This window comes from Sminthopsis crassicaudata, chromosome 1, assembly GCF_048593235.1.
Source record: "Sminthopsis crassicaudata isolate SCR6 chromosome 1, ASM4859323v1, whole genome shotgun sequence".
Classification (NCBI taxonomy): domain Eukaryota; kingdom Metazoa; phylum Chordata; class Mammalia; order Dasyuromorphia; family Dasyuridae; genus Sminthopsis; species Sminthopsis crassicaudata.
In genome coordinates this window covers 162805718-162831717 of record NC_133617.1, presented here as the reverse complement: position 1 = coordinate 162831717, position 26000 = coordinate 162805718, and the positions used below count along the sequence as shown (strand labels likewise).

At 37.3% G+C, this 26000-nt stretch overlaps 1 protein-coding gene across 1 annotated transcript in view; it reads left to right on the top strand.

Moving 5' to 3' along the window:
- Positions 1–251: 251 nt before the first annotated feature.
- Positions 252–26000, top strand: part of SLC22A23 (solute carrier family 22 member 23) — a 269428-nt gene continuing 243679 nt past the window's right edge. Inside the window, exon 1 of the mRNA XM_074270687.1 lies at positions 252–1617. Coding sequence (XP_074126788.1) covers positions 940–1617 — 678 coding nt within the window. The 5' untranslated portion in view covers positions 252–939. The remainder of the gene's footprint in view (positions 1618–26000) is intronic.

The window sequence follows — 26000 nt, the reverse complement described above, 5'->3', positions numbered from 1 at the left end:
GCGGGGGGAGGAAAAGAGACTAGCCGATTGTGCAGGTTGGGATCGGGGCTCTTAGCTTCCGGGAGGCGTCCAGAGCGCAATCCCGAAAGACGGGAGGGGAGTAGGAGAAGGAAGGAGCGGAGCTCCCTCCTCCCTGGTTCCTCCTCCCTCCCGGCCCCGCGCCGCCCCCTCCCCCGTCACCACCCCTCCCCCTCCCGGGCTGCACACGGGAGCCGGCTCCTTGAGGGCGCAGCGCTGGCGGCTTGCAGAGCGGAGCGGAGCTCGGCTCCTCCTTCCTAGCTGCCGCAGCTCGGCTCGGCTCCTCGGGTTCGCGGGTCTCTGCTCCTCAGGAGGAGGACGAGGAGAGTGCTCTCGCCGCTCGTTCGCACCCTCCGCCCCCCGGCTAGGAAAAGCCGATGTGCCGGGGCCGCAGAGACTGCGACTGTAGCGGCGGCGGCGGCGGCGGCGGCTGAGAAGCCGGGAGAGCCAGGCTGCGGTCCGCTTCCCGGGAGCCCTTGCCCGCCGCCGGGGCCCGCGGCACGTCCGTCCTCCGCGGGTGGCGGGAGCGGCGGCGGCTCCGGCGGCTTCACTCCGAGCCCGGCTCCTCGGGAGGGAGGGAAAGCTAGCGGGCAGTAGGTGCCCGGCCCAGGTCGACATGGGCACGGCTTGACGCATAGACTGACCTGGGGCTCGGAGCGCCACGGGCGGGACGCAGCGGCCGCCGGCCGAGCGCTGCGCGATCCGGCACTCATTCCGGGGGCAGGAGGAGGAAGAGGGGACGGGGCAGGGTGGGAGGGGTCTATTTTTTTTTAACAGCAGATTTTATTTTTTTAAAACCCCAATTGGCATTGCCCTCTGACCCGGGCAGGCAGGGCGCCGGAGGACGCGCCGCAGTAGTGCCGCCGGCGCTTTCTCGCCTCCCCCCTCTATGTGCATCTCTCCGTGCGGCGGGTCGCGAGGATGGCGATAGACCGGCGACGTGAGGCGGGAGGCGGCAGCGGACCGAGACGCCACCAGCCTCCTCCGGAGGAGAACGGCTCCCTGCCGGCCGGGGAGGCTGCAGCTGCAGCAGTCCCCCTGGGAGGTCCGGCCGTCGACGTGGGGGACATCCAGACCCTGCCGCCTCTCCCCGCCCCGGGGGCCTCCGGGGGGGGCCCGCAGCCCGGCTGCTGCTCCTCGTCCTCCGCCCCCAACCTCCTCCTGCTGGACTACGACGGGTCGGTGCTGCCCTTCCTCGGGGGGCTGGGCGGAGGCTACCAGAAAACGCTGGTGATCCTCACCTGGATCCCTGCACTGTTTATTGGCTTCAGCCAATTCTCGGATTCTTTTCTCTTGGACCAGCCGGAATTCTGGTGCCGCGGGCCCCAGGAAGGAGCTGGTTTCGCGGGCGCCACTGCCACCGGCAGGGTGGGTATCGGCGACTTTGGGAACTGGACTAGCACCCCTGCAACCTTTTCTACGGCCACCTGGAGACCAGTGAGCAACCTGAGCAACAGTAGCCTGGGAGCAGCCGAGGTGGACTACACGCTGCCTCTGCAGCCCCCGCCTGACAAAGAAGAGCTCAACTCCAGCAACTGCCTGTGCCACCAATGGCACTACCGCATCCGGGCCGGGCTCGTCCAAAACGTAGTCAGCAAGGTGAGATTAAACGGCCCTTCCTTCCCTGCTCCCCAGAGGCGTCCAGCCTCAGGCTCTGCAGCGAACAGCCTTTTCCTCTCTCTCACCGCCGCTCTCCACCTTCCCCTCACCTTCCTTTACGGCATTTCCCCGATCCCGGATAGCTTCTGCTCCCCCCCCCCCCCCTCCCCAAACCTCAATCAATGAATGGTCTGTGAGCCTCGAGCACTCTCCACCCAGACGCCGGGAGAGCGGAGCGCTGGGGGACCACACGTCCGAGGCTACACCTGCTTGTGCACATCTTCTTTTCTTCCTTCCTAGCAAAATTTCCTTCCTGTGAAATAAGGGTCATTGGGCAGATGCGCTGTCTTTTCCTTTCTCCTTTCTCTTTCCCTTCTCCCCCTACACCGGCCAGGAGAGTGAACCTTAAACTCCAGAGGTGCTCAGGACTGCACTCCCCAGCTCCTGCTAGTGCTCCATTTGGAAAGAGTCCTGGGGTACGCAATTGTCTTCAATAGATACTATTTTTGAAGTGCAGCATTTCCTTCTAAAACCATATTTGTATTTTGGAACATGAATAATGCATATATGTGTACACACTGACATATGGGTACATGTGTGTAAGTAACATGGCTGTTTATACACACTTGTGTACATAGAATTTATGTGCATACACAGAGAGACACAGCTGAGAGTGTAAATTTCCTACAAGAGTAAACCCAGAGTATTTTAGCTGAAATTTAAAAAAAAAAAAATCTCTTCACACACCTTTTCCTCTTCTAACTTTAAAGTTGACAATCTCTAGTTGGTCTCAATTTATTTTTAAGTTCCCAAGGTTTTCAATGGACAGATGTGAGGAGTACTTCTAACCTTTTAAAGGTCACAATTTTCCATCCCACATCACCCATCTACTCATCTACAAAGCAGAGTTCTTATTTTTTCTATAAACTTTAAACTTTTTACTTAATTATACTATATTCTATGTCTGATGTTAACTCTAGTACTTGGTGACAGATACTTCCAAAAGCAGCCCATGGTTTATTAGGCCTGTGCCAATGATAACTGTGCTTTACACAGCCATAGTTCTCTTTTTTACTTAAAATATGAAAACTGTCCTGCAATTAGTACTTATTTACACTTAAAGATAAATATAACTTGCATACCCATATGTGCAATTTGAAGGCTTTAAAGTAGTTAATCCAGGTGCCAAGATAAAATCTAATCATTCATAATGGCCGATTTATGCATGCTTCTTCTGCATGTTAGTAAACAATTGTAACTCATGGAAGTGTAAGATGAAACTCTTACATCATCATAATCATTCCCTTAATCTTGTGCTCACTGAGTTCAGTGAAAATGATTTATCCTATGGGAATTTTGAATCAACTGTACCTACTTTTTGCAGTTCTGTTTAGCTATGCAGAATCTATTTAATAGAGCAGTGGATCTTTTCTTTATGCCTGCCAAATATTGTTCAAAGTGTTTCTTGGATTCACCTTTTGTCAAAGGAGAAAGCATTTTTTTCCCTCACTGTTGGAGATATTTGAATTGGAGGGAAGTGTGTGTCCATTATGCTTTTTAAAGTAATAGTGTGTTTTAACTATATGTATATGTGTCTGCATGCACATGCATTTAGGGGTAAGGCCAAGAAGAGAGCAGAGGGCATGCTGAGTTAGAAAGAGAGGTGAAACTTGAAAGTTTACTAGTGAGGATAGCTTCTCATTACAAGAAAGAGGAATTCAATACTTAGTTGTAAGTGGTGGGAGGGTAGTGCTAAAATACTTTATTGGGGAATTTAAAAAATCTTTCTAAACTTACTCTAGAGTATCTCCAAACAGAAAAATATGCTGTGTAATCATTTCTATAGTTAGTTCTTCACACTTTTTGAAACACCTTCATAGACCATATGTACAAAGTTACATAAATAGAGGGCAGGGAGGATTGAAGCCCCTGAAAGAAAGCTTAAAGATGCATTTCTTTTCAGACCTTTAGTGGTAAAAGCAAATTGATTTTTAATGGGCAGATATGAGCTAAATAAAGAACTGTGGTTCCCACTGTTTGGTTTCATAACATACTTTTAAGAGACAGATCTTAAGTACATTTTGGAGTCTATTTTGGCAGGTCTTTTCCTCTGCAATGTGTTTAAGTGGTAACAATATTATATATACAATGTATATGATATACTATACACACATATAACAAAAATATACATAACATATACAGTATATAAAATATATATAATAGTCAAGAAAATATAAGACACAAAGCATTTCAACTTCCTTCATGAAATACAGAAATAGTGGTACAGCCCATTTCCAAGGGAAAAAAACTTTTTTTGCATGTAGATTCTATGTATATTGAAAATTGGGAGGGAAAAATAAAATCCCACCTTAGGAAAAGAATTCCAATTTATCAATTTTTATATCCTTTCTCCCCTTCTCAGTGAACCTAATAAAATCTTTAATATTATAAATAGGTTTCATTCATCAGGTGTTTGTTGAGCTTTTTGCATAATACTATGCCAAGGTGATAAGTACCCTATAAGATTCTGGTAGCTTATAATTCATTAAGTTTGGAAGTCATAAAATGAATGTATACAACACAACAAGTCTTAAAAGCAGGAAGGCTTCTGAATTTATTTTGAAAACTTGGTATTGTGGGGAAAATCCTAAACTTGGAATGGGATCTTTGTTCAAAGCTTGCTTCCAAATGATATTTTGTCACTCCACAGCCCTGAGTCACTCAACCTCTGCAAGACTCAGTGTCTTCATTTATAAAATGGAGCTAATTATATTTGCACCGTTGAACTCTCTGTTCCTCCCAGTCATGAAAGCTCAAAACTTTATCATCCCAAATCCTTCATTCTAACTCTACATATCCAGTTTATTGCCAAATCTTCTTGTTTCTACCCTCATACCATCTCTTGTATCTAACCTCTCTACTCCCCACTAACTGATACCACATTAGTTCAAGTCTTCATTAGCTCTTGCCTGGACTGTTGTAATAGCCTGAAGTGATTCCCTACATTTCTCCAGTCTAGCTGCCAATGAGATTTTCTACAATATATATCTGACCACGTCACCCCTCAACTCCAATAAACTTCCAGTAGTTTTCTATTACCTCCAAGCTCATATATAAAATCCTCTGTTTACACATTCACAACCTGGCTCCTATTTACTATTCCAAATGTTCTTATACTTTACGCCCATGCACTATTCTCCAATCCAGCCACACTGGCCTGCTTTACTGTTCTAACACATGATGCTCCATCTCCCATCCCTCCCTGTCTTTGTACTCACTATCTTTCATGTCTTGCATGCTTCCTGTTCACACTTCTCCCTGGCTTCCTTCTAGATCTGCTCAACTCTCACCTTCCACTGGAGCTCTTTCTTTGTTCTCCGGAATACTAGTGCCTTCCCCTTTCAGCTGACCTCCTCTCTACTCTGTTATTATCTCCTATGTACTTAATTACTTCTGTGTTGCCTCCTTTATTAGAATGTATGTCCTTAAAGGCAAGGGGTATTTTTGCCATTGTGTCATTAATACTTGTATTTGGCAGTTGGAAAATGTTGAAATAAGTGTTTGGTGACTTACTGAATTAGCATAGGGAGGAGAGCAGGTTAGAAAGGGCCATACAAATGGAAACCTTTGTTATGTAGCTTGACCTCTGACGCCTTGCAGGAATCCCTTCTCCAACATGCATAACAAATGGTTGGTCAGCCTGTGGTGACACATGGGGCCTTCCTGCTGGTCTTGGACTTCCTGAGACATTTTTAAAGTCTCCAGTGGATTCCTGCTCCTCACTTCCTTCCCCTTATGAGTCTCTAATTTATTCTCCTGCTTCATATTATGATCCTCTGGACACACTTGGTACTTGTTCATTGATTATGTCCTTGTCTTTTCTTTTACCTGAACCCCCTCTCACATAGATTTCTATGCAGCAAAAGGTACAGATTTCCAACTAAACCCTGAAACCAACACGTGACTCTTTCTTAGGGTTATGATATTTATTTTATTTTGATTTTTAATTTCTAGATACCACAGGGAAATAGATAATAAGTTAAAATGACAAAGAAAAGGTAAAAAGTTCTTCTTCTTCTTTTTTTTTTTTTTGCTGAGGCAGTTGGGGTTAAGTGACTTGCTTAGGGTCACACAGATAGGAAGTCTTAAGTGTCTGAGGCCAGATTTGAACTCAGATTCTCCTGATTTCAAGGCTATGCTCTATCCACTGCACCACCTAGCCGCCCCTAGGTAAAACGTTCTAAAGGTATAAGTTTTTTTGATCTTAAAGATAGTAGAAATAGTAAGAATATAAGAGTAAGAAAGAGTCAAAAGAACTAGGTTTAGACTGCTTATGAGTAAGTGAACATTACTTAGGGGACATCACATAAATCTCTTTAAACTTCAGTTTCCTTCTCTCTAAAATGGTGATAGGACCTTTCTGTATATTGTATAAGGCCTTTGTGAGGATCAAATAAGTTAATGTATAGGAAAGTACTTTAAAAAGTGTAAACCATTATATGCATTATTTGTGAAAATTTAAGTGAAACTCTATAGATATAGCTTTTACCCACTTGGTAACACATTCTTTTTAGTTCTTATACATGAGTCAAGTCTGCCCTGTCTGGATTAGATATTAGCTTTCTGACTCCTTATCCTAATTTAGATATGGTCTAACCGGGCTGCTAAGATTCTCACCCCCTTCTAGAAATTGCTAGATTTCTAGATTACAATCCAGGTGTGGTACCCTTAACTGAAGAAGATACTTAACTGTTTGGCTTTCAGAGTATAGCTTTAAGACTTCATGATTTGACCTTTTCTTTTCCATGATGTATTTATGGATTACCCTTCAGAAATCCTGACCTTGCTATTTGAAAGAAAAAGGCATTCATTTCTCTATTCCATCCCAATGATTCCTTCCTGAGGATGAAAGCTGTCTTCATAATTCTCAACTTTTCTGGGTTAGTGGCTTCAGACTTTGGAAGTCTTAGTTATTTGGCTGCATTCTCTCTCTCTCTCTCTCTCTCTCTCTCTCTCTCTCTCTCACACACACACACACACACACACAATCTTTTTTTCTTTCTTTCTCTCTTTCTCTCTCCTCCCTCTCTCACACTTTTTCTCTCTGTCTCTCTCTCACACACACACAAAATCTCTTTTTCTTTCTTTCTCTCTCTTCCTTCCTTCCTTCCTTCCTTCCTTCCTTCCTTCCTTCCTTCCTTCCTTCCTTCCTTCCTTCCTTCCTTCCTTCCTTCCTTCCTTCCTTCCTTCCTTCCTTCCTTCCTTCTTTTCTCTCTTTCTCTTTCCTCCCTCTCTCTCGTCTCTGTCTCTCTCTTCTCTCTCTCACATTTTCCTAAGAGGATGTTCATTTGTTGATTGGCTGCTAAGGTTGGTTCCACCTCTTGGAGAAGGTCAACTTTGCTATTTCCTTCTACCTCAATATCCCTGTCTCATCATATAAGCTCTTTTCAAGACTGAGGAAGAAGCTTTTGTCTCCTTCCTGTTTTTTAGTCCAGCCTGTTGTGTTTTTACTTCTACTTGTACCTCCTTTGGTCTCACAAAGTTCCTGTTTACCAATTGAAAGATACCTCTAATTAGTTGATATGACTGATAGACCATGAGCCTGATGACTGATTTTGCCCCACCTCAAGCTGCCAGCTTTGTTTATTTCACCAAGCTCTCTCTGATTTCTTAGATCCTTTTTGTTTCCCTTCTTCACCCCTCTGTTAATTTTCCAAGATTCTACCATTACAACTATGTAGTATCAAAAGTACTTTAAATGTATACTAATATCACATGCTAATCTATCTAGAGTTTAACATTTTGGGAGGGTTTATTTTTCTATCTCTGCCAATTTAGATATTTGCAGTGATATTCAGTAGTTTATAAAGTAGCCTGTTCCATTGTCAATACTGATTAATAGCAAATGAACATTTACAAAATACTTTCCTCCAGACCAGTGCTGGGAAGCAGGTAATGCAAATATTTTTATATTTATTATATAGATGAACAAATTGAGGGATGAACTGACTTATTTGGAATCACGTAGCTAGTGTTAGAAATGGGATTCAATACTTCTCCCAACAGTAGAAACCTTCTTCTTTGTAACTTGTACCCCAGTACATAGTTCTTTTCTTCTGGAGTAACACAAATAAAATAGCTCTTTTTTCTGTGTGTCATCCTTTTTTTTTTTTTTTTTTTTTTTTTTTTTTTTTTTTTTAATTTTTTATTTTATTTTATAATTATTACATTTTTTGACAGTACATATGCATGGGTAATTTTTTACAACATTATCCCTTGCACTTACTTCTATTCAGATTTTTTCCCTTCCTCCCCCAACCCCCTCCCCCAGATGGCAAGCAGTCTTATATATGTTAAATATATTACAGTATAATTTAGATACAATATATGTGTGTAGAACCGAATTTTTTTGTTGCACAGGAAGAATTGGATTCAGAAGGTAAAAATAACAGTTTACATTCATTTCCCAGTGTTCCTTTTCTGGATGTAGCTGGTTCTGTCCATCATTAATCAATTGGAATTGGATTAGCTCTTCTCTATGTTGAAGAAATCCACTTCCATCAGCATACATCCTCGTACAGTATCATTGTTGAAGTGTACAGTGATCTTCTGGTTCTGCTCATTTCACTCAGCATCAGTTGATGTAAGTCTCTCCAAGCCTCTCTGTATTTCTCCTGTTGGTCATTTCTTATAGAACAATAATATTCCATAACATTCATATACCATAGTTTACCCAACCATTCTCCAATTGATGGACATCCATTCATCTTCCAGCTTCTAGCCACTATGAAAAGGGCTGCCACAAACATTTTGGCACATACAGGACCCTTTCCCTTCTCTAGTAGTTCCTTGGGGTATAAGCCCACTAGTAGTATGGCTGGGTCAAAGGGTATGCACATTTTGATAACTTTTTGGGCATAATTCCAGATTGCTCTCCAGAATGGTTGGATTCTTTCACAACTCCACCAACAATGCATCAGTGTCCCAGTTTTCCCACAGCCCCTCCAACATTCATCGTTATTTGTTCCTGTCATCTTAGCCAATCTGACAGGTGTGTAATGATACCTCAGAGTTGTCTTAATTTGCATTTCTCTGATCAATAGTGATTTGGAACACTCTTTCATATGAGTGGAAATAGTTTTAATTTCATCATCTGAAAATTGTCTGTTCATATCCTTTGACCATTTATCAATTGGAGAATGGCTTGATTTCTTATAAATTAAAGTCAATTCTCTGTATATTTTGGAGATGAGGCCTTTATCAGAATCTTTAACTGTAAAAATTTTTTCCCAATTTGTTACTTCCCTTCTAATCTTGTTTGCATTAGTTTTGTTTGTGCAGAAACTTTTTAATTTGGTGTAATCAAAATGTTCTATTTTGTGATCAATAATGGTCTCTAGTTCTCCCTTGGACACAAACTCCTTCCTCCTCCACAAGTCTGAGAGGTAAACCATCCCATGTTCCTCCAATTTATTTATGATTTCGTTCTTTATGCCTAAATCTTGGACCCATTTTGATCTAATCTTAGTATGTGGTGTTAAATGTGGGTCCATGCCTAGTTTCTGCCATACTAATTTCCAGTTTTCCCAGCAGTTTTTGTCAAATAATGAATTCTTATCCCAAAATTTGGGATCTTTGGGTTTGTCAAAGATTAGATTGCTATTTTTATTCACTATCTTGTCCTGTGAACCTAACCTATGCCACTGATCAACTAGTCTATTTCTTAGCCAATACCAAATGGTTTTGGTGACTGTTGCTTTATAATATAGCTTTAAATCAGGTACACTTAGACCACCTTCCTCTGACTTTTTTTTCATTAGTTCCCTTGCAATTCTCGACCTTTTATTCTTCCATATGAATTTTGTTGTTACTTTTTCTAGGTCATTAAAATAGTTTCTTGGGAGTCTGATTGGTATAGCACTAAATAAATAGATTAGTTTGGGGAGTATTGTCATCTTTATTATATTCGCTCGGCCTATCCAAGAACATTGAATGTCTTTCCAATTATTTAAATCTGACTTTATTTTTGTGGCAAGTGTTTTGTAATTTTGCTCATATAATTCCTGACTCTCCTTTGGTAGATATATTCCCAAATATTTGATACTATCGACTGTTATTTTGAATGGAATTTCTCTTTGTATCTCTTGCTGTTGGATTGTGTTGGTAATGTATAAAAATCCTGAGGATTTATGTGGATTTATTTTGTATCCTGCGACTTTGCTAAAATTCTGAATTATTTCTAATAGCTTTTTAGCAGAGTCTTTGGGGTTCTCTAAGTATACCATCATGTCATCGTGTCATCCTTTAAATACTTGAAATTGGCTGGTTTGTAAATATTTGAAATCTATTGGGTTTTCTCCCTTCTTTCCACACAAATCTATCCAATCTAACCATTTTCAATGTATACATGACATGGTCTCCAGACCTCTTCATCATCTCAATTGCCTTCCAGATGAAGACCAATTTGTCCGTGTTCCTTTTCAGTTATAGCAACTAGAGTTAGATCTAATACAACAGATTTTATCTAACCAAGTAACTGTACTTGAGACTAAACTGCCTTCTTATCAATATTATATTTTTGTTCATGAAATCCAAGATTTCATTAGATTTCATGAATTTATAAAATAAAAATCTAGCAAGTCATTTACTTAACAGGTAATTACTAAGCATTTGCTATATACCAAACACTAAACACTAGGGACAAAAAGAAAGGCAAAGATACAATCCTTGTCCCTGTTAAACTATGAATACTGATTTTGTGTCTGAAGGATTGGATTTTTAAAAAATGCTAAATAGAGTTTTTCATTTATTCCTATTTAACTCCATTTTGTTAAATTCAGTAAATCATCACAGCTTTTGAGAGCTTTTGAAATCTTGATTGTCATCTAACAAATTAGCCATCCCTCCTAGATTACTGTTCTCCTCTAATTTGAGAAATATGCCTTCAATGTTTTTCTAATGCTTTGTATTTGGGTAGCACCTTGCACTTTTGGAAATTTTTCATTTTTATCAAAGAATGTGATAACAATGAGTTCCCATTAAGCTGACCACCATCAATCAATATTTAGAAAATGACACTGTCAGTTAACAGTACTAATATCCAGACCATATCTTTTTGTCTTCTCCACAAGGCTCATGAGATGCTTTGTCACAGACATTGCTAAAATCAAGATACATTTCATCTATGACATTTCCCTGATTTACTAGTTCATATACTTATCAAAAAGAATTATTTCCTTTTAGGACTTTTTTCCTTTAACTCAAGTCATCCTGGCTCCTTATAATCCTATCTTCTAATTTTATTTAGAATTTGACCATAGAACAACATAAAATGCAGTTTCTGAGATCTATTTTTCCCCCTATTTTGAAAATCGAGATATTTGTTCATCTCATCTTTTTCAGTATTCCTGTGGCTCATTATGATTTTTCAGATATTTTCAGTAGTGGTTGAATTTCTTCATTTTATAGTTACATTAGCTAATAGGATAATTTTTTAGAACTGAAAAGGTCTTTTGATGCCATCTAGTTCAACGTCCTGCTTTACAGATGAATAAATTGACAGTTAAGAGAATGAAATATCTCACCTAAGATCACATTAGGTAGTGGCAGAATCTTTGACTTCCAAGTTCTTTGAGTACCCTCTGAAGTAATTTGTCTAATTCAATTTAAACGTCTAGAAGTTTTAACATATTTTCAATTCCATCTTAGTGATTTTTGTTCTATCCTTTTCAATTTGAAAATCATTCTTCTTGATAGAAAATCAAGAGCAAAATAAGAGTTGGAATTGTTTTGTTCTCTCTTGTCCACATTCCTCCATCTTTCTTAAACAAAGAACCTATCCTTTCATTATTAATCTTTTTACTCTTAACATACTTCAAAAAAACAAACAAACAAGTACTTTCTTGTTAGCTTGGATCTTTTCACAAGCTTCAGCAATTTCCAAACTTCAGTCTAATTTGTTATTGTATCAAGGTAAATGCCATAGTCAATGAAAGATACAAGATCAAAGACTTGCATGTTAATGGAGCAGTTAAAATATTGGATTGACTAGAGTTAGAAGATTTGTTTGGAGTAGTAGGGGGAAAGGTTAAAGAAATGAGTTTGGGTCAACTTGTGATGGCCTTTAAATAATTACTGAAGGAGTTGTGTTATGTTGGTGATTGAGAGTAGTTGTGGGGGAGGAGGAGTTTTGATCAGGGAAATGGCATGATGAAATAGGTGTTTATAAGTTAACCAAATGTCAGTTTACAGGATGACTTTTCCAGTGAGGTTGTCCATTACTTCTTCTCTGGGATATTTGAGAGGATAGATCTTTTCAGTGGGGCTGAGTTGTCATAGAAATTTTTAGTGTTGATTGAGGTCTTTTCAGAATTTTTGGGGGGGGAGATTTTATTTCCCCAGATTTTAACTTTAAATCATTTTTAACGTTAATATTTTTATGTTGTGTTACTTATTAAACAAGGTAACTCCACAATCCACATATGACACATGACAAGATATGTCATAAGTAGGTTGCCATATTTAGTTCAGATCTGTATTTTAGAAAGAGTTCCTGGATCAACCAACAATGATGAAATCTCAAATATGTTATAGTCTTTCTGCATTTACCATCCCTACTTTTTGATGATAATACTTTTGAAAAGGATCTGTGTTTCTAAAGCTTAAGAGACCATCCTGCTTAAATTACTGAAGCATCAATTCTTTATATTAACTATTTGGGGGCAACTCCCTAGAAGACCATACTTAATCAACTCTGGATTAAAACTTGATCACCCTCACTCCTTACATAGAAAACAATTGTCACAAACTATTTACAAAATTAAACAAGAATTTAACTGTGATTTCTTCTTTCTTCTTTTCATCTGTTTCTTTTTTCTCTTTATCTTTCCCATCAACTTTTTTCTGCCCTCTTAATTCTTTCCTATCTTTTCCCAAAGCCCATTCTTCCTTTTCCCCCTTTATTATTAGTCAGACAAAACTTTTAATGATTTTACTTTGGCCAGGCCCAATTTTTCTCTTTCAAAAAAATAAAATTTTAGAAATATTTAGCTCAGGTTTGTCACTTATAATTTATGTAACTCAAGATGCAATCCAGAATCAAGAATGTTGGGAAATATTACTTTTGACAATTTACAAAAATAGGAGGAGACAAACATTTTTCTACAAGTGAGATCTGGTAATATAGATCACTTACTAGCATTCAACCAAATACCTATGTCAAAGAAATAACTAGTAGTTATTTTGTCAGTCAATGGAAGGGTAAAAAGCCCTTTATACTGGATCTTAAATTCACTTGCTTTATTCCTTACTATTGTTTAAAAAATGAATACAGAAGAGACGCTAGCTACATAATATAACCACAAGAATCCCAGTGGTCATATTAAATTATGGATGGGTTATGCACTTATCACCATGACTTGCCCACTATGAAGCTTTTCTCCTAGAGCACATGTAAGAGCTATATTTCATATTTAAAAGGTGCTTTGCAAATGAAATTCATTTAACCATTAGACTGGAGGAAGAACTTGACCATTACATAAATATATACATATATGTGTCTGTGTTTAAAAGCATATATACATATACTATGCCACATTTCTTTCTATATTTCAAAATGAGTTTGATAGGATATCTGCCCTTTTTGAGCCTCTCAGACCTGCAATCATCTCTCAATTATTCTTGCTAATGGATGAGTATCCAAAGAGCATCTAATAAAAAGTTAATTCATATCGAGCTTTAGAGTACATTATATGTTTATTTGTTCTAGGATAATACTCCAAATAGTTTGTATTTCCAGGATATAACCTTATAAGTCATAGGAGGAGAAAAGAACGATGAAACATTTATTGGTCATGAGTTATCCCCAAAGCATTTAATCTAGATTTGAGTAACCAATCCAATTTAACAGGTTTGTTTTTTTTTTAAACTTCCTAGAACATGTTAAGGACTTACAATGTGCAAGTCACTACAATGTATACATGGTATACAGAATGTAATGAATAAAATAGATTTGAGAAATAAAGGTTTGGGTAAATTATAATTAGTTTTATCAATTATGTCCAGCAAGTGATTGACAAAAAGGTCTCCTCAGTGGTCAAAGAGGAAGCATTGCCACTTAGGTTTATATGCTCTTGGATAAGTAGTATTCTAGCAGATGGCAAATCAGCTCTGATTGATTAATGATTAATGAGAAGTGGACTCTACAAAGAGAAATGAGCTCACTCCAATGGGAGACTGATAGTGACATCATGTCACTCTTGGACTGAGCAACTTTATCTATCTCAGATTACCCCAGCCTTGGGCTGGTATCTATCTCCAAAGGATCTTTCTCCAAGCTTGATTTAAAGGAATTCACCTTAGGCTAGAGATTTCTTGTAAAGTTGGGTGGGGTTAGATTGAGAAGAAAGAGATAGAGACAGGAAAGAAAGAAGAAGTAGAGAAGAAAGTTAGCTTTTCCTTCAGACAGGTTTGAAAGGGGAAATTCTGGATTTCCCCAGATCATTAGTTCTTAATAATCATTTCTCTCAAAAAATTTTTTTTAAAAAATATTTCCTGCCTTCCACAAGATTGTTCTACTGAAGCAACACAATATACAAACGATAAGTTTGGTTTGAAGAGGGAGCGAGTACAAACTAGAAAAGAATCAGGAAATAATTCTCTCCTCTCAAAATAGAAGAATTTTGAAAGACATTCAGAATTCTAGAGAGTAGAAGAAAAGTGGGAATATACTCTAACCATGGAGGATAACTTATGCAAAGGCATTGAGCCCACAAACAGAATACTTAGTAGTGTACTTTGGCTGGAATACAAAGTTGATGAATAAGGAGGAATATAAAATAAATCCAGAAAGGTAGATGACAACCAGATTTTGGAAGCCTTTAAGTGCCAGGGTTAAAAGTTTGTATTTTACCCTAGAAGTAATACAGAACAATGGAAGATTTTTAAGCAGAGAAGTAACCTTCAGTTGTATTGCTGTATATGTGGAGAGTTTTGTGGGGATAGGTGGAGAATGAGAATAACAAGCCTCTGATTTCATAGGTTTAATATACTGTTGATGAAGAATTTCCCTCTATCAAGCCATATCAACCCCCTGCTCTGCGACTTAGATTTGTAGTTTCCTGGCAGCATTAAGATGAACTGTTCAGGCTCACATGATCTGTAAGTGTCCAAAGCAGGAATCATGGTCATCCTGACTCCAAAGCTAGTTCTGTTTATTATGTCACACTGCTTCTTGATCTAGGGTTATAAGGCAAAATCACTTTAATTTGAGGTCTACTAATTAGAAATATGATAATACAGTCAAGTTTTCCTCTATCTCTAGGAAGAGTTTTAAGTACTTAAACATATGAATGTTGCTAATTGTTGTTTATACTTTGTTCTCCTAGAGGACCATAACATCAGAAAAGTGATGTCCTAACTTATACATGAATTGAATTTAAATGAGGTAGGGTTATATAAAGTCACCAGGCTTACTCTTCCCTCCACAGACTTCTGGATCCAGTGGCAAGGTACAGATCTGGACACCTGGAGATGGCCCTGAATGTAGTGGGAGATCTTGGACTTTTTAAGCTAAGGTCTTTCAGGTCTCAGTTTGTCTCAGGTAATACCCATTCAGTGATTAAGGGTAGGTAAAAATGAGGTGAAGAATGACCTCTTTTACCTAGTCAAAAAAAGAGATTGATTTGGGAAGGGAAGACCCTCAGGATTTCTGGCCAAAATAGAAACAATTGCCATTTACACTTATTCTAATTCATCACAATCCAAATAATGACTCCATGAGACTTGGACTGTGAACTATTGTTGGCCAATCAGTGAAAGCCAGAGTGTTTTAGGTTTAAAGCAGGGTCTATTTAAAAAAAAAAAAATAGCATGTAAACTCCAAGATATTTTGCTAAGTTTTAGTGATCAAAATTTAAATTTCTTTAGGCAGAGCACCTGTAGGTCAGGGTGATTCCCTATGTGGACAGAGGAAGAGGATGGAAAAAAAGAGAGAGAGGGAAGGAAGGAAGGAAGAGAAAGGGGGAAGGAAGGAATAAAGGAAGAAAGAAAGGAAACAGGAAGGAAAGGATAAAGGGAAAGAGAGGAAGGGAATAAAGGACGGAGAGAGAGGGAGAAAGGAAGGCAAGAAGGTAGGAAGGAAGGCAGTCAGGCAAGAAAGGAAGGAAATGCATTACCCAACTAGAACTGCTGTTCAGTTCAGTCCCCAGGATGGCAGCTTCTATTAACAGATTATTATTTTCCATTGTGAAAGAGGACCATGACATCAGGAAGGTGATGTCATGACTTGCATGTGAATTAAATATAGATCTATATGACACTGCTAATTGTTATGTTCTCACTAAAGTAGGCCTCTGCTTGAGTTAAATTATCATATTTACTTGGTAGAAATAGGAATTTGGTGGTAGATATGAAAGTAATGACTGTTTATTAGACCAGGATTTCATTGGGAATAGAAGAGATCAAAGTAAGTTAGGCTAAATTAAATTGTGTGGAACAAATTTAACTGTAGATTTAAAAAAATTTACAGTTAAAAACACTATGTAAATGTGTTCTGCTTTTTGCTGTTGCTAGTATTAATGACCAAATTGCTCAGCATTCAAAGATACCTATCTAATCTTGCCTTTATCTGTACAGGAATTCTTTTTCTATTCTATTTGAGAGGTAGTCATCTAACCTTTCAGGGAAGAGGGAACCCACAATCTCCAAAGACTACTCATTACATGTTTGGACAGCTCTAATTATTAGTGAGGTTTTTTTTTTTTTTTTTTCCTTACATTTCTCTTTCTCTGTCATGTCCCCAGTCACTGTTAGTTCTGCCCCTTTGAGTTCAAGCAAAATACAGATAATCTCTCTACATAAAAAAGTTTTGAATACTTAGATAGTTATCATAAGCACACCCTCCCTCTCTTAACCTTCTCCTTTTCTTCTGCTGAACCTCACGTAGCATAGCTGGAGATCTTTGCCAAATGATTGTTTTTTTCTGGATGGCTTCCAGTTTTTTAGTGGTTTTCTTACAATATAGAATCCCAACATGAATACAAACCTAGGTAGAAGATCACTTTGTATCCTTTTTTCTACAGTGTTCAGATTGTTTTTTAAAACAAAGCATCTCGCTATTCTAGACTGATTGAAAGCCCTGTTTTCATAGACAAGCTTCTAGCATATTTTTGGTAGATACATACTAAATTAAATTGAAAATCCAAGTACATGTGTCATTGTACAAATATGTAAAAATACTAAAAATTTGTGGTTTGATAATCAGTTCTGTACTTTCCATTAATTTTCTTTTTCACCAATACAATTTAAATGAAGAGGTTGTGAGGTTGAAAACAATCTAACATTCCATGCCCTTCTTTAAAGAAAAAAAAAGAAATTAAAACTAATTGTTAAGATGAGTTTTGTAAATGATCAGTAATCCTCAAGTACTACTGTACACTTAAAAAAAAAACCATCTTTGGCTTCAATTTGACTACAGAAAAAAAAAAGCTTTTTAAAAGCTTTTTATCTTGGCATTCAAGATCCTCCACAGTTTTCTTCTAATCTGTTTGTCCAACCTTAATCTTGTACTGGTATTCTACATTCCAATCAAATTTGACTCCTCTACACTAAAAGCATCAAACATACCAATCAATAATTCCCAAGTGCAGTCCAAATCAGATTAAAATGTAATTGGAAAATATTTAACAAAACAAAACCCAAATACAACTTAAAAATAAAAAATAAAGCATATTTTCTGGATATCTAGGTAGTTCAGTGAATAGAAGACCTGAATTCAAATCCAGCCTCAGACACTTACTAGGCGTGTGACCTTTGGAAAGTCACTTAACCCTGCTTGCCTAAGTTTCCTCATGTGTCAGATAAGCTAGAGAAGGAAATGGCAAAGCACTTCTGTATCTTTGTCAAGAAAAGCTCAAATGGAGTCCAACAAGAGTTGGGCGTGACTTAACAACAACAAACATTATAGATTAAAAGCTAATATATAGTTGTAGGAATCCTAATGTACAAATTAATTACCTATTTTGATTTGAGTGTGACACTACTGCTCTATATTATTGCGTGGAAGAGCTGTGACCCAAAGACCAAGAATACTAGCCAGTGACACACTCTTTACCATATTAGGAACTTAATTCTAATTGTGGCCAAAAGGGCAGGGGGAATAGGAGGGAAATATAAGCAAATACCTGTGGCTTTTGGTTAAATACAAATAACAAGTTATAATTAGGGTGCTACTTTTTTATGAAATCTTCACTCAGTTTATCCCATTCATCACCCCCCTCTCTTTTCCCCATTTTATTCCTATGTCCCTTCTTGTTCTACCCACTCCCTTTTCTCTATCTTTCTCTATCCTAGGTTCAAGTCCTGAGTCTATTCCTGACTTCCTATGTGATTTTGGGTAAAATATTTCATTCTGAGCTTCAGTTATCATATAAGTAAAATGAGAAGCCTGGACCAGCTGTCTCTAAGGTCCCTTCCATCTTAAAATCCATTCCTATAATCTTCTATGAAATCTTTTCTTGTCTGTTCTTCTCTTTCCTTATAATTTTCTACATAGTATCATGTTTGTTTGTGTACCTATCACTTTTCTATCTTTAGACATTTAGCTTCTTGAGGGCAAGATATGTGTCATTTTTCATCTTTAGTTCCTTATATAATTGAATCAGAAATTTTTCATCATCATCAAGAGGCATTAAGCAATAAACGAATAATATGAGCCAGGTTTTTTTTTTTTTTGTTAGTACTAGAGATATAAAAAAGGGGGGAATGGCAAAAATAAAGTTCTTCCCTTCAAGGAACTGATATTTTAATGGAGGAGAGAGCATGCAAATAACTGAGTACATACAAGATATATACAATATAAATGATATAAATAAATAATCCCAATGGAAAGGCTTTTGAAGTATGGGAGAAAATGGGAAAGAGAATAAGTGTCTATATAGTACCTATTATTTATCAGGTATTGTGCTAAGCTTCACTCCTCCACCCCACCTTTTATTTTTTAACAAAGATTTGAATTCAGATCTTCCTAACTCCAGGTCTAGTACTTGATAACTACCATCCCAAGGATCACAAAAGGCCTCTTGTAGAAAATAGAGTTTGAGCTGAATCTTCAGGAAAGCTAGAATGGGGAGATGAGAAAGAAAAACATTCTAAGCATGGGGGACAAACAGAGAAAAGATATGGAATTGGAAGATGAGTGTTTTATGTGAGAAAAAAAAAAGAAAGTTATTGTTACTAGATTGGAGAGAATAAAGTGGAAGAGTACCATAATAATAGGAAAGGGCTTTGAAAGATAGAGGATTATATATTTGATCCTAGAGATAACATCAAAAATAACTAAGGGGTGGTCTGGGATATGTGTGGGCATAGTTTGATATAGAATTTAGGAAGTTCTCTGGAAATTGAATGAAAGATAGGCTAAAATGAGAGATTTGAGGCAGTTTATTCTTTGGCATTTCCTTTGTACTTTTAATAATTTAATAAATAAAAATTAACTAAAAGAACTTAAGCAACAGAATAGAAAGTTTTGACAAATGAGTTCCAAAGAACTTTCTTTTCTTTTTTCTCTCCTCTCCTCCCCTCCCCTCTTCTCTTCAAGAGAGAAGACTCTCTCTTTCTTTTCCTCTCCTCTCTTCTCTTCATCAAAGCAGAGAGCAGCCATGTAAGAGAAAGTGGATGGTAGATGAGCTGTGATGTGTTTTGTGATATGAATGAAGAAGGTAGCTGTAAATATATTTCCATTAGGCTCAGGTGGTTTTTGTCCAATCTTTCTGAAAACTGATTTTAAGATGGATTTGATGCTAGGATCTAGATATGACAGTAGGGGTGATTTTCAGTATTTGAAATATCTAATGATTAAATGATCTAAAAATCTAATGATCAAAAGAATGAACAATTTAGATGTACAACACAACTGCCTTTTTAATCATGCTCCATACATATTTATCCTAAGAATCACTGCAAAGGAGTGCTGACTTATTTTCCCCAGAGGAAGAGGAGTGTTATAAAAAAAAATTAATAAGGAGGAAAGGGAGAACTATGAATTTAGTTGCATTCTACATGTAAGCACATAGTAACCTGAGAAAGAATTTCCTACAATCATCCCAGAGAGGTTTATGAAATAATATCTAGTCAAAAGCTTTGTTCTCTTTACTACTAAAAAAAATTTTTTTCAAGGTAATCTGTAGTAACTATCAGGATAACAGTTTATAACAGTGTAAATAAGAACTTTATTACAATAACCTATGAAATTGAGGGTGCAAAAAGTATCACTGTATTTCACAGATGGGAGAAACACTCTAAAAGAGGCTTATGTAACTGCAAAAGTCACAAGGTTAGCATTAAGAGGTCTGTTGGAACAATTCTTAGGGTCGGTCAGTTATTCTGACTAGCCTTTCCTGAAATGACTTGGCATTGATTTTGTATATATTTTTAATTTATTTTGCTGTGTACAAGTCATATCCCCCAATGGTAATTATTTTACATATATTATTTCATTTGATTTTCATAAGACCAATGTGCTGTCCACCATACCAAACAGAATAATGTACATCAGTAGAGATATTACTGAGTGGATGAAGGAAGATGTCTATGTATGTATGTATGTATGTATATGTGTGTGTGTGTGTGTGTGTGTGTGTATATCTATATATATCATAATCCAGAGTTGTTGTTCTGGGAAATCAAGATCATTAAATGAAAAAAAAAAAAGGAAAAAAAGATAGTCAAAGTCAGATATTGGCCAGAGATGATTTTCTAGGGCATGAGCCAGCAGGGCTGCAGGCATAATTGCACAGAAATTATTGAATATGGCATCTTTTCATTTTTCTTATAATGTTCCTCAACCATCTCCTTAATCCTGGTTTCTTTTGCTGCCTTCTGGATGGCCAAACCCCACCTCCTCTGCCCCACAACTTTGTCAATCTACTTAAGTTTGACCTTGAGAAAGTACTTTCTTCCCTTCTCTTTTCCTAACTCCTGTTAAGTCCCTGACATCTCAGCAGCATAATGCTATTGACCCCCTCTTCCTTCTAGATACAGTACTCTCTTCTCATCTTGGTTTCCTTTCCTTGATTCTCTTTCCTGGTTTTTCTCCTTGACTGGTAATCTCACAGTTTCTTTCATTCCAATATATTTTGTTTAGATTCCATCTGAGTATATATATTGCATGTTATCTCCCCCTTTAGATTGAACAGAAAGTGTTTCTGTGTTTTGCTTTTCTTTGTATTTCCCAATTTTAATTCAATGCCGCACATAGTTGGTGTTTAAAAAATGGTGGTCGACTTGTTGATTGGTTCCTTCTTTCTTTAATCCCCCTTACTATGAGTTTCTCTGAGCTTCTGTTTTAAGTCCTCTTCTTCTTCTTCTTATTTTTTTTTTTAATATTCTTGCTTGATGTTTGAAGCCTTCCCTGATCCTGGTAACTAAAAATGTTCTCTCCTTCCTCAAATTTTAGTAGGGAAGAACTCTAGGAAGGGATATAAAACAAGAAAGCAAGACAAAATCTTGGATTATTGATTTCAATATAAAAAAGAGGTTATCATAAAAGATTTGGATGAGGCTATGGAGAACAGAGATTATGGTTCTTGCATTGGAACAATAAGGGCCAAATTCCAGCTATCTGAAAAAATTCCTAGGAATTTTATTTTTGACTTGTTTTTGGGAAAATTTTTTAATTGTTCCTCTTTTTATTATTTTTATTTTTTTCATTGTTACAGCATAAAAAGCCTGAGAAAACAAAAACACAGAAAGGGAGTATGCAGTTCTTGAGGCACAGGTAGAAGAGAAATTTTCACTATATTCTGTTCAACAATCTTCTAGGTCTCTCTCTTTCTTTACCTTCTCTAAGCTACCCTTCACACCAATGCTAAAGTAATCTTCCTGATGGACAGATATGATCTGTCTCCAGTTGAATAGACTTAAATGATTCCCTCACTGCTTCCAGAATAAAATACAATAACTTTATTTTTCTTGTGCCATTTATCTCTCCTTCATAAACTCTTCATTCTAGCGAAACTGAATTGCTAGCCTTATCCTGATCTCTTCTTGTCCTCTCCTTATTTTAGCCAAACTGGATCATTAGTAATTACCTGTTTTGCCTTCCCTTTTCTTTTTTTTAATATCTTTGAGGGAGAGGGGAATAGTTTGATACACTTTTCTGAAACATATCTCCCCACACTTTCACCCAGTGAAATTCATCTTTCCCTTCAAACTGTAGCTCAGGTGTCATCTACTCCAAGAATTTTTAATTTTTTGGATTCCCAAAACTAGATTGAGTTCCAATCTTCCATGCTTCCCTATTTGTGCCTAGGATACAATAGGTGCTCAATACTAATTGTTTATTAGGTTTATCTTATGCATTGATCACATTCTAATTTACTAATTACTTGTATACATGTCTTAGACCCTTACTAAATATTAAAGTTCTGTGATCCAAGAGTATACTTTTTTTCATCTTTATATTATTAGGATCTTAGAATTTAGATTTAGAGTTTGAAGATATCTTGAAGATCACTAGTGCAGTCCTTTCATTATATAGTGATTTGCTCAAGGTCATATTAAGCTCAGAGAATGAGGGACAAGCAGATTAAGAAGCATTAGGAGATTATACGCAGAAGTTAACATCATTCATTACACTAGACAGTCAAGTCTAGGAAATTACATTTTCCTGAACACAAAAAGAAACATATCACTTACTGGTTCAGGACTAGTGTTTATTATTCCCTATTTTTATTGTCTACTTATTTTTCAGTCATATCTGACTCTGTGACCTCTTTTGAGGTTTTTCTTGGCAAAGATACTGGAGGGCTTCGCCATTTTCTTCTCCAACTCATCTTACAGGTGAGGAAACTGAGGTATACAAGGTGAAGTGACTAACCCAGGGTTACATTGCTAGTAAATAAGGACAACTTATTTCTATCATTTCCTTGAGTCTCTTAAAACCCCAAACCAACATTTTAGGACTTGAATTCAAACCTAAATAAATCTTGGACTTAAATTCAACCCTGAACTTGCTGAGGACTAAGTAAAAAATAAACAGAACAATCCCTAAAAGAAACTAAAGTATACTCAGGACTTGTTTAGGATAATATAGTACAGTATTTGGAAGAGATGAGCAACTTTAGGCTTTGGGACTCTTTAGTGCAGAAGACCCCAAAATGAGGTATGGTTTATGACTCTATGAATCCCTAATCCCATACTACCATGATAGCATAGAAGAAAAATTCCCTGGTACTTATCAGAGAAGATATGTTCAGAGTTGAGATACCAGAACACATTTTCCCAGAGAAGCATTGGTACATATGGTGACTAATTAATTAGGTTACATAACATTATATTGTAGAATCATATTCAGAGATGTTATAAATTAGATAAGATTTTTTTTTTTTTTTTTTTTTTTTTTTTTTTTTTTTTTTTTTTTTTTTTTTTTTGCTGAGGCGGTGGGGATTAAGTGACTTGCCCAGGATCACACAGCTAGGAAGTGTTAAGTGTTTAAGGCCATATTTGAACTCAGGTCCTCCTGACTTTAGGGCTGATGCTCTATCCACTGTTCCACCTAGCTGTCCCTAGATAGGATTTTGGGGGGACTTTATATAAGAAAACTAGCCCCCCTGAATATTGTGTTTTTGTTAGTTTACTTTATTATCAAAGAATCTGCTTAAAATTGTGAACTTCCCAATATAGGTGTGGACTATATGTGCATAATAAATAAATGATCAAATAATTAAAAATACCTGTGTATGCATGTATATGTGTGTATATATGTATGTATATTTATATGTATGTTTTACTTCTGAACTCTAACTGTATTCAGGGAAATTATTGCTAAAGTGGAACATAAAGGTTTGGGGTTGTCAGTCCTGTGAAACCTCTAAGGCATAGTTAGAGAGCCTTAGGACAAAGAGATAAAAAATGTAGAACTTTATTTTAAATAGCTGAAATGGTAGGTGTGGAGGATTATTGGTTTGTTTTTTTTCTTACCTACTATGTGATCTTGGTAAGTCCCTTGACTTTGTTAAACCTCAATTCAATCATCTGGAAATTAAAATGATGATAGTAATGATAATTTATAACCCTTACCTCACTGGGTTTTGGTGAGGAGACACTCATGATATCTGTGTGAATCATTGTAATTTATACTATATAATTCCACCTTCTCAAAAACTGCCATCAAACAAATCTCAAGCTTATTTTAAAAGTCTTAACTAAAATCCCACCTTTTACCCCAAAACCCCTTTCTGATCCCTTTTAATGTTAGTGGCTTCCCTCTGGGATTGTCTCCAGTTTTTTCTACTTGTATCTTGTTTTTGTCCATAGCTGTTTGCATATTGTCTCCCCCATGAGAACAGGGACTGTTGTTATTGCTGCTGTCTGCTGTTGCTGCTACCTTCCTTTGTATCCCAGTACCTGACACAGATTAAATTTAGAGTAACAAATGCTTGTAGAGAGAGAGAGAGTGTGTGTGTGTGTGTGTGTGTGTGTGTGTGTGTGTGTGTGTGTGTGTGTGTGTAGGGAAAACTGTCCCATCATGAGAGATGTTAATGTCCTCCTATTCTTATTTTTCTATTCTATGAAGAGTATGAGACCTCATCTTTGCTTCTTAATTCCTCAATTTCTTTTCTCCTTTGATCAGTGTTGTAAAATGACAAAGACCAGGTAGCCAGAGGTTGTAAATTTATCTCAAGAGTTGCCCCAAAAGAAATGTTTTGGTAGCCATGAACAAGAGTATGTGGAAATGATAGAAGCTTCAGTTTGAAAATGATCTTTACTTGGGAAAATTATGGAGGCTGGGGAGGCAAGGCAGGTTATATACAGGAATGCCTTTCACAAATCTTATGGCTTTGTGTAATTGGGGGAAGAGGTTACTTTAATGGTTTTCCCCCTACTTTCTTAGATTGCTTTCCGTGTTTGGAGTTTGTCTGTCCTTCTTCAATATGTCCTTTAGTTAAGTGCCAGGCAGTCCCACTGTTAACATCTCATAAAGTATGAGAGACTAGATGAATGGGAAAAACTCATTTTTTTCATGTATCCACATATCTTGGTTCCATTCACCAGTTTCCCTACACTTTTTTTTCTCAAGCAGCAAGTGCTGAGTCAGCTTGATTCATGCTTGTTAGCCATACACCAGAAAGGCAAATCTTGCTAATAAGCTGACAGGTCAGTTCCATGTTTCTAGCTACTTATGTGCTTAACAACTAGAAAGAGTGATGACTAGTTGTATGACCAGAGTCAAGTTGTTGCTTAATCTCTTTGAGTTAGTTTCCCCGTCTGTAAATGAGGGTGACAATTAGAACTCTAAAACCTATTTCATAGGGTTGTTGGGAGGTTCAATGAGATACTATATTGGGAAATACTTTTTAAGGTCACATTAATATTGTTAGTGCTGTCCAACTTTTTGGCGCTTTGTTTTGTTTTGTTTTTTTAGTTCGGTAACTGCTATATAAATCACTGTGCTTCAGTATCTTCATAATTTCAAGAGAAAATGAAAAAAACTCTTACTAAAATGATCCCAGAAGGCAGTGGGTTGGTCAGAATGCCTGTGATGAATTTATGGAAATACATGAACAAGAATCACTTCACCCAGAATGGAAAGACATGGATGGGTTATAGTCCATCTGTTGTTAGGAATAGCCAAATCATTGAAGTCCCAGATATATCTGAGAGTGATCCCAAAGAACTTTCAATTATGAAATTATTAGTTGTTTCCAGCTTCCTATGGTGTTACCATGTATTACATTATACAGATCATAGAATCATTTTGTCTAACTTCCTATGGATGACAAAACTGAAGACTGGAGAAAGGAAATGTTTTCTTCAAAGTCATACAGCTAATCACTAAGCTATGATTATAATTCTGCTGATTCCCAGGAGAATCTTTTTTATTAGATAAGCTACTTCAACCACTGAGATGAATGAATATGATTTTTGCCCTATTGGCCAATGGCAGAAATGGGAATGTTACTTACTCCTCCTCCCTATTGCCCAGTCTTAGACTTATCTTCCCTCCTGATACAATTTCTATTCTCGTTCCAAAAATTTCTCTTTACCAGAACTAATTAATGAACAAAAGTTCAGTCTCAATTGACAAGTATGAAATATTTTAATATGAGTAAAGCTTTATAAATTTCTTGTTTCCTTTAGTGAATAACAGTTTCCAATGGGTAGTGATTTTGTATCCTCCAGGATCTGCTTTAATGATCAGATAAGATCCATTTTCAGAGCAAGTGTTCATGTCCTAAACAGTTTGTTCCCTAGGTAGATTTAAATATATCCCAGTTACAAACTTGTTTATGCTCTTTGTTTCCCTAGTAAGTTGTTTTTCTTAGTGACTGTAGAATGTAAACAGGGGACTGTTTTGCTTTGGTTTTGTCTTTGTAACTGTAGAA